Source organism: Sparus aurata, chromosome 15 (assembly GCF_900880675.1).
Source record: "Sparus aurata chromosome 15, fSpaAur1.1, whole genome shotgun sequence".
NCBI lineage: Eukaryota > Metazoa > Chordata > Actinopteri > Spariformes > Sparidae > Sparus > Sparus aurata.
Window position 1 is genome coordinate 23,118,474 of NC_044201.1, and position 10,120 is coordinate 23,128,593.

The 10,120-nt window shown below is 46.5% G+C and overlaps 1 protein-coding gene across 1 annotated transcript; it reads left to right on the top strand.

Moving 5' to 3' along the window:
* Positions 1-1,157: 1,157 nt before the first annotated feature.
* On the top strand, positions 1,158-9,497 carry klf5a (Kruppel like factor 5a). The gene is made up of 4 exons (XM_030442750.1): positions 1,158-1,860; positions 2,969-4,151; positions 5,494-5,553; positions 9,244-9,497. Exons 1-4 carry the CDS (start codon positions 1,705-1,707, stop codon positions 9,420-9,422), a joined length of 1,578 nt encoding a protein of 525 aa, XP_030298610.1. The 5' UTR covers positions 1,158-1,704; the 3' UTR covers positions 9,423-9,497.
* The last annotated feature ends 623 nt before the right edge of the window (positions 9,498-10,120 follow it).

The window sequence follows — 10,120 nt, forward strand, 5'->3', positions numbered from 1 at the left end:
TTTTTTTCCCCTGTTCGCCACCCTCCTTTTCCCGTTATAAGAAAATAGATAGAACATGACATGACAATGCCTATCACTCTACTTTTCATATCTGAAGTATGTAGCACAAGGTATTTTCCGTTATAAACATGGGATTTTGTGGTATGCAAATAATACTGACTTGAACTGACAAGAGTTCATAATCCCCTGCTATCACATTAAAATGGCACTGCACCAATTTTCCATCTGAAGTCCAGTTTCATCCTGACGCCAAGTGCTGCTACACCTCGTTCAATAATGTTATTTGTGGAGGAGTTCGTCCAAATGTTTGGAGAAATAAAATATCTCAGCTGTAACTTGAGGCAGAAAACTTGGATGTGGTGATGGAAAGAAGCGGGCGTCTAAAGATCTGATGAGAAACTCTTAATTATTTGAAGTGTAGGATCCAGTGTTGTTGGATTTTTGAGCCGCATTAGGCACCAGAAAGTCAACAAGTCAACCAACTTTATTAACAATTAAAGTGTGTTTACAGGTGTTACGGAGAACTACAGCAAATGTGATAAGAAAATTGTAAAGAGCCTTTTTTTTCTGGCTCCAGGGATGTCACTTGGTAGCTGAGCTGCATTATGGGTAATGCAGTTTCCCACTCCTACAACACTGTTGGACTGATTATGGACAGTTTAAACAAAAAAGATCAAAATCCATACAGATATCACCATTTCTAATCCGCAACTACTTGTTCTGCTTCAAAACCTGGCGCCCACATTGCCCACAATGCAACTGAACGGCTGAGTGACACCACTTGAGGTAATCTATCAGACTACATGCAGCTGCGGTGGAGTAGTATGTATGATTTGTCTCTGAAATGTAGTAAAAGAGAATCACGGAGACAGAAAATGGCAACAAAAACAAGCACGGTTTGCAAATGATAGTATGATAGAATAAGCGTATTAACCAAAATATAAATACGTTGATTTAAAGTTTCAAGATGTAGAAAATACTGGATAGCTGGATGGATAGATGACTAAATTCTCTTTTGTGGGTGAACTTCTCCTTTAACGTGTTACCCTTATAATGAAATACAACATAAATACCTGGAATATTCCTTTAACAGCGAGTTATTTGGATACATGTGGTGTCATTTCTAGAATGTGATGATTAATTCCAATGAAATTTTCACCCCATTCCAGTTTTACATTTGTTTTGTCGTTAAAAGAAAGAAAAAAAAAAGCACGTATAGAAAAAGGATGGTGTGTGAGTTTAACCTTCACTGCCTCTCTGGTTGTGCGCGCGCGTGTGTGTGTGTACGCGCGCGCTTTACGACAGCGTTGTTAATGTATTTAGATGGCGCGCAGGGCGGTGGCCAGTGAATGAATGATCAAAGCCTTTTTAAAGGGTTGTGGGCGGTGCATGTGCTGTATTTACCCGGGGCCGCCCCGCCCTGAACGGGAGATAGAAAAGTGTCTGTGGGCCGGTGGAGGAGATGAAACAAGTGGAAGGAGATGTAGCAGACAGGCGCACATTAATTAATAATCCCAACACACGCAACTACACCCCGTCGGCTCCTCTCCTTCCTCTTCTCCCCGTGTAGCAGCAGCAGCAGCAGAAGCGACAGCAGCATCCTCATCCTCCTTTTTTCTTTTTTTTCTTTTTTTTCTTGCATAAACAGGACGAGCGGATCGTTTGCGGTGCTGCGGCGAAAAAAAAAAAAAAAAAAAGAGCTTCATGGCCGCGACACTCACGATGAGCGGCGGCCAGGAGGATCCCTTCTACCCGCTGCAGAAGGCGACCGTGCCCGCTGGATTCCCCCTGGAGGAGTCGGCGTTGTTCGGCTTGGACTGCAAGATGACGGACAAGGCTGGAGCGAGCGACTACACTCAGGTTAGGAGAGACTTTACGCACACTACCACTGATGTGTTTTATTGAATGGGCGTGGCGGATCGGTGCTAGAATCCAGGTTTGTGTTTGTGGGTTTTTTTCCCCCCTTTGGCCCTTTCGAATTTCTCGATCGAGTCCCCCCCCCCTATTTTTGCTGCGGGATGTTGATCGGCACTTTTTTGTTTGTGAGGCTCGGGGACCAGCTGGACGCGAGAGCCCCCAGAGCTGCTCCGCCTGCATTCACCGCATGTTTTCTATCCGTGCCAGCCAGTTGGTCACCAGTTGTCGGCGTCCCCCCCTCCTTCTTGTACCATCATACCACGCTGACGACAACTGACTCCAGCTACCGGGCAGAAAGGTCCCGGCAACTCTGTCCCCTCAGTGAGCAGGAAACTTGTGCAGCAGAGATGAGAGTTGTGTGTCTGTCTGTCTGTGTGTGTATGTGTGTGTGTGTATATAACAGCTGGTCGGATCAGGAGCCTAGAAATAGCAGCCCATCCCCAGACTGCTGCTGCTGCTGCTGCTGCAGCGGACAGGGAGACATGGGTGTTTCCCCATTCCCTTTCATGTTGCTGTTTCATCCTCTGCTGCAGGGCTCCTCTTAACTTTTTTTTTTTGCACCAGTTAGATCCTTCAGATTTCACAGGAATCAGATCCCCCCCCCCCTCCCAAAGCTGAATGCAAACGAGGGTTAGTTTGATGCAAAGTTGTTCACCTGCTTATGCCCCGGTTTGATCGCCTCCCGCCCGCCTTCCGTCTGTGAATATCTCGCGTTTCTCTCTCTTGGTCGTGAGAGATAGTGAAGTCTGGTTGTTTATCTGCGCCAGAACACGGCCTGATACCTCAACTGTTGGCCCCCGCAGCTGATGGGTGTTTGAGTTCAGCCTTGCAGGCAGAGAGGGAATTTTGCAAGCGCCTATTGATGACTACTTGGTAAATGTTTTCGTGGTGACTCTCCTATCAAACCTTTGTCCTCTCAAAATAACACCTCGGAATAGTTTCGTGGTTTGCTCATGGGGGAAGCACTTGCCGAAGTCCCAAGTTTTCTCTTATGGTTGTGTTTCTAAACTTTATTTTCTGTGTGTTTTCTCTTCTCCCCCCCCCCACACAGGCAAAGTGCGAGATGGACAGGTATCTCTCCCCTCAGTCTCTTCACCTTCCACATCCTGCAGATAGCCAGCAGAAGACGCAGAGAGACAGCGCGTCTGTTATGGATAGCTTCTTCACCGACGACCACAGCGGGGCTCCCTACACCCTCAACATGAATCTTTACCTCCCCGACGCTGCCTACCTGAGGATGGGCTTGTGTCAGCATGCGCGGCTCCCTCAGCAGCAGCAGCAGCAGCAGCAGAACCACACAGGTCTTACCCAAATCAAAACAGAATCTGCCTCCCCATGTTTCTCCCCCAACCTGCAGCTGCACTGCCCCACCACTACGCCCACCAGTAGCTGCGGCACATCTGCCCACGGCCACGGCGGCGTTGCCATGGAAAGCTCAGCCATAAACATGACGCTAACAGGGTTACCAGACTTCACCAGTGTTTTCAACCAGTCGGGTGGCGGCCGCGATTCAGTGCCAGAGGTGTTTGTCAAACAGGAAATGTCATCGCAGTATGAGCAGCACGCCCTCCACCACCACGACAACGGCGGCTCGCTGTTTCAGCTGCTAAACTCCGGCTTGGACCAACACCATGGCAATGGTATGGAGGCTCAGCATCAGCATCAGCAGCAGCAGCATCATCATCATCATCATCATCATCATCATCATCAGCAACAGCAGCAGATACAACACACTTCCACTTCCACTATCCACGCACCTTTCCATGAGTTGCCGGTGGCCTCTTCTGCGTCCCAACAGGAGCAGACGGCCAAGCCTGTCTACTGCGGCCTGGGTGGAGGAGCATACACGCATCCTCACGCTCAGGCGCACCCTCATTTCCTCCAGCAGCAGGTGCCCTACCTGCCGCCCTCTCCGCCCAGCTCGGAGCCAGGCAGCCCAGACAGACAGAAGGAGCTGCTCCACACCATGTCCCCTCCTCCCTCATACGCAGCCACCATCGCCTCCAAGTTGGCAGGTGGCACCCCTGGACTCGGTCCCGGCCCCGGACCAGGTAGTCTGGCCCTGCCGCTCACGACAGGTCCCACGCCGGTCCCAGGCCAGGCCTCAGGCCTTTCCCAAGCCCCTGCAGCGTCCCCAGCCCCAACCCCAGCTCAGACCACCGTGCCTGTCCGCTACAACCGGAGGAACAACCCAGACTTGGAGAAAAGACGCATCCACCACTGTGATTACCCAGGTTAGATCGATAACGCCGGCCTGCTGATGCTTTGTGTGTGCATGCGGATTCTTGTCACTGTTGTTTGTGTGTTTATTTTGACTCTGTGCTGTGGTGCGGTGAACATCTGACCATTCAAGGTCAGCCGTAGGAAAACAAAACTGCCTTATTTTAAGACACTCGTACATTTTTAACAAATTATATGTTGTGTTTTGAATTACTTTCCCAGGCCGATGAGTCACAGCAGAGCACACGCTGCACTGGAATTAAAATATTTTGGCAGTGCAGATCATCAGTCACTACCTTTCAATTAACTGTCTGATTCAAAAACTGCTTTGCATTTACTGTCAGACCTCAAACGGCTCTGCACTCTCATCCGTCAGCTCCCACACATTGTTGTGGCTTTAAAGTCATCGCTGGTATGACTGTGTGTGTGTGTGTGTGTGTGTGTGTGTGTGTGTGTGTGTGTGTGTGTGTGTGTGTGTGTGTGTGTGTGTGAGTGTGTGTGTGTGAGAGAGCAATAGTGTGTGTGTGTGTGTGCGTGTGCGCGTTAATTAGATAGATGTTAAACTTAAATCCCTTGACCTTTTCCTCAAACACATTTGCATACAGTCACAGCTCAAACTGCTTGAGAGTTTTGGCCACACAAACGCACACATGCGCACGCACACAGGATCTGTACGATGTGCAGCTACTTGTAGGACATGTAACGTCAACTAGCCTATGGCAGCGTGTAAAATGGGTTCAAGCGGAGGCTCCTGCAGCGTGTTCGCACACGTCTAACTTCTTTAAAGTCAGATGAAGCAGATTCATCGTATCCACACGAGGACGGATCCACACTCTGCCCCAGTGTATATTAGTCACAGTGCTGCAGCTGCTCACTGTCTGTGCAGGACATGGAATTCTATCATTTCCTCATTTAAATGTGATGAATATCTTTGTAAATCATTCAACACCCTAACAACCTTTTTGACACTGTAATCTGCATGCTTTGTGTAACATCGTGCAAAAAGGTTTTTACAATCCTGAACTTAAAATATCTCGACTTTGAAGGCAAAGTAACAGGTGCCGCAAACAGATGTTTACCACAGAGCAGCAGTCAGTGCGATTAGCGGCGTGTGGTTGGATGGATTTTTTTGCAAATGCACCAAATTCAGACCGTTTTAGCAGAAAATGGGGCTACTTTTTTAACACAGTAAAAAAAAAAACACAAACAAACATTTACTCTCCCTCTCACTCCGAACGGCTTCTGCTCTTCATTAGCTCACATTTCTCGCATACCACAGCTCGGTTTATTGGGTGAATACATATCTGACACTTGAACTATTTGGACTGAGCCTTCTGTCTCTGTTTATCTCGTCAGGCTGCAAGAAGGTCTACACCAAGTCGTCCCATCTGAAAGCTCACCTCAGGACTCACACGGGTAAGACATTCCTCCAAATTAATGCCGCTTTTTTAAACTGGACCCGCCGAAAAAGCGACTCTGCCCCGCCGCGACTCGTGTTTCGGTATCTGCACTGGCACCACGTTGCTAGGCAGAGTGTTGTGTTCCTGGCATGTGTGTGTAAATGTATCCTACCCCATTCCCATCCTCTGCCCAATATACTATTCCATCAAAACAGGTGGAAGTGACACACTTCTGCCAGGGGATGACTCTCAGACTATGTGGTGGGCGCGAGACGTTCGGTGCCATCAGTTCCTGTTCAGACATGGATGTTTTAATGTGCTTTTCTGAGACTGGTTGGGCCTGTTTGCATCTATAAATACATACGAGACCTCCCTGTGCAGATATAGAAATATCTACCATCATCTGTGTGGACTTCACGGTCCACTTTCCCCCTTTCTTTCCTCTTTCTTCTCTTATCACATTAAGTTTGGAACTGTTGGTTTTACACGAGCAAAGTCAACAAACAAGCGCTAAGGTGATGGGCCACACCTCACTCCAGCTAACACAACAAAGCTTCTGTTGATATCTACACATTCCTCACTCATCTGGACACACACGCACAGACACACACATGCACACGCACACACACACAAAACTCACTCTTAGCACTTTGCGATCCAAAATCTGTTCCGCTTCTGAATCTAGACTACATGTTCAGAACACCGCTGTGGGTGTGCGTGCCTCGCATTTCAGTTATCGAGAACATGACACGACAATTAGATCTGGCGTCATTCTCGCTGCAGGCTGATTGTGGTTATTGCAGTTATTACAGACCACAAGATGAGAGCACGACATGTTCAGAGGGATGTAGCAGCCACTTCCATATCCCTCTTTTGTCAGTCACAAGTTGTTATTTTCTCCCCCCCCCCCCCCTTTTTTTTCTCCTTTCTATCGTTTCATTTCATTCATCTTAACGTCCTCTCGTCTGCTTTGTGCCGTCCTCCCACCTTCACCCCTCCGCCCCTACTCCCCCCTTCTCTCATTTCTATCTTTGTCTGTTACTCATTCTACTTCTCTTATTCAGCAGCTTGAATGCACACGTACACACTCACACACCCATACACACACATGTCCACACACACCTGTCAGTAATCTGTATGAGATGATTCCTAATGCATTTGGGTCCCCGTGGGAGTTCCCACTCTAATCTCCATCAACATCCATTACCCTGATTGTTTGTGTGTGTGTGTGCGCATGGATGCATGTGTGTGTGTGTGTGCATTGTGAAAACTGAACACTCCTCCCTAGTTCGCTCTATTTTTTTTTCTTTCTTTTTTTTCATGTCTTGGTGTCTTTGTCTCTCCTCATTGTGTTCAGTTTCAGGTGTGTGTTTGTGAGTGCCGCGACGCTTCGGTCAACTGCCGCTATTTGTTTTAGCGAGCTGCAGAGCTTGCTGTGCTTGTTTTTAAAGGGTTGGTTCGCACAAACGACAAAAACATCAGATTTGCTTGCTTAACCTCAAGTAGCATCCAGCATGCAGATAGCTCTTATTTTGTCCAGATTTCTGCCTCCAGCCTGATTGAATGGATGTGAATGATTATGTTTATGGTGCGCGGAGCTTTGAGAAATGACATTCAAACTGTTTAACTGTTACTTTCAGGAAACCATCGTCTTATTAGTCTGAACAAGCCACAGAACAGGCTGTTAACAATTTTCACTTTCTCTCCGTTGAAGTAGTTCCAGTGGAAACTGTTCACAGCCAGGTCTGTGGACGGTCCAGAGTGATGTGCACATCGTCTCCGGAAGGAAACAGCGTTGTTGAATTACTATTCGAGGCTTTGCATGAGGATTACAAATAGTTTACATATTTAATATTGTATCACTCTGATCATTATAAATATGTTAATAGATGTTAAAAACAAGGCTGAGTAGAAGAAGAATAGACTTTCAACCAGTCAGCACAGTTTCCATTAGATTCCATTATAATTTGCTCTCACAGCTCTGTGGTTAACACTTCAGGCACTCTCTCATCAATTACACGCGGAGGCAAGAAAACCTACATAGGAGGTTTTGTCCAAATAGGGCAAAGAAAAGGAGACGAACCGAAGACAGAGAATGAGTTGGGCAAGAATGGCGCTCTTCAAAACCGGCCATATTTCTGCAGCATCCGTTGTTACCTGACAGAACCAAACACATAGAACTGGTAGAAATGACACTCATCTATATCGAAAATATCGCGAAAAAATGCTCGTCACAATTTCCCTGAGCCCAAAGTGACGTCTCCACATAGCTTCTTTTGTCCAACCAGCAGTCCAAAAAGTCCCGAAGACGCTTTATTTACTTTTATAGGTGACAAAGTAAAGCACTGTGTACTTTTGGAGAAGAAATTCAAACTCAGAATTTGAATATTTACAATATTAATGAGGTAATAATACAAACTCAGATGTATTTATTTTTCCGTAACTGAGTAAACAAGCTGTTCTCAGAGGAATATAAGGTCCCCAGAACACTGTTTGAAGCTTAAAAGGTGGCAGGGTCCGCCAAATGTAAACAAAATAAAACGGTATGAAACTGTGCTGTCCTTTAAGTTCAGTTTGTTCATACACTCATGAAAATGAAAAGAGTTTGTTAATTGAGGTTGTTCAGGGATAAAAAAAAAAAAAGTCTATAAGTCAATGAAGATCTTTCTCTTCTGATTAAAATGTCTTCCTCGAAACTACATAGTGCACCTTTAAGTAGCATTGACCAGCAAATGTTTGACATTTTATCTGAATTGTTAAAAAAAAAAAAAAAAAAACTCAAATGAAGAATCAATTATGAAAATAGTTGCCAATGTACTTCCCAAATAGTTGCATCTCTAGCTCCTTTAGCATCTTAATTTAAAGGTCCAGTTTGTAAGAAAGTCGGTTTTTGAGTCTCATTCCCAATTTGTCAAATACTGACACCGACACTTCAATGCTGAGTTGCGAATGCGACTCACAAATCAATTATGTTGAGCCAGAAAGTCAGAGGCAGATATTTCACATGTGTGCGTGGATGGAAGGCGCAGGTGTGGAAATGTTTTGTAATTTCGAAGAACATAGCAACTGTAACTTTGTGGAGACAGATGGTTGATTGTTGAGTCTAATCATCAGGTCATTAAAAAGCGACGCGTTCAGGGTGCATACCTGAAACCTGGAGTTTACTCAACAAACATCTTTCCCTAGAAGTTGCATCTTGCTGCTTAAATGCCAGCCGGTCGACAGGGCAGGTGACTGGGTATTGTGGTTAAGACGGAGCTGCGGCTGACAGAGACCAGTCACACTAGTTTTTTTTTTTTTTTTTGCAAAGTGCCCCGAGGCTGCGGCTGAAAGATCATTGGAATGGCAGGGCGACTGCGAAACATCCATCAAAAGAAAAAATGCACGCAGGCAGAAGCAGACAGTCACCCGTGGGAAAATTGTGCGCCGTTGGTGTACAAGCGCTCGCTGGATGCCTGTGACAGCGTTATGACTGTGTACGTCGTCCGACAACTGGAGTTTTCTGTGAAGCCTGTTTTCCCGGTTCCTCCACCCAACTGTATGAATCATGTCTGAATTAGAATCAGTTTAAGGATAGTGAGTTTCATCATCATGAATACTCATGATCACACTGACACGCAGAGTGCTGGAGATCATGTGATCGAGCGAGAAAACTCGAGCTCACTTTTTTTTAACCCAGTCTTTCTCTTTTCCCCTCTTCCTGCAGGTGAGAAGCCGTACAGGTGCACGTGGGACAGCTGCGACTGGCGCTTCGCCCGTTCGGACGAGCTGACGCGTCACTACCGGAAGCACACGGGCGCCAAACCCTTCCAGTGCGCCGTCTGCTCGCGCTCCTTCTCCCGATCCGACCACCTGGCCCTGCACATGAAGAGACACCAGAACTAGGGGCGTTTTCAGACGCAGCTACAAAAAAAAAAAAAACACAAAAAAACACACAAGCACTGTCTTGACACACACAAAGCACTTACTCTACAACAACTACATTGCTACAAGCTGCCTGACGCAGAGCGACTCTCACCGACAACACAGCTCCTCCCGGCGCTGCTGTTCGTGTGCTAGAAAACGGTACGATGGCCTAACACACGTGTTGCTCCTAACCCAGAGCGGGACACTTCGGAGGTTGTATAGTAGAACAAACAAGGGTGCCAGATGAAGCCGCTGGTCCCTTGACCTCCAGATATACTTGGTAAAGATTTCTGTGGACAAATACAAAGGAGGAAAAGTGATAGCAAAAAGAAAATGGTAGCTGCAAAAACTGACTGGAAAGAAAGCACTTACCAATCAAAACCTGTACATCTTTTGTTCTAACATAGAACTGGATCATGTTTTTTGTTTGCAAGACTAGTCAAGCCAAATCTTTGTTTACTCCTCGGTTTGTTAGTTTGTTTATAGAGCTGGAATATCCAGATTTAATTTTTTATACCAAATCCTTCAGTTTGCACTAGAATTGGTAATCTTAAGTCTGAGCCTTTCCTCGGGGGGGGGGGGGGGGGGGGGGGGGGCTCGTGCGTCTCATTCACCACTGGAACGATCGTTATCAAGGACGGACTGAATCTCCGCGAACGCCACACAAATCATCGCTG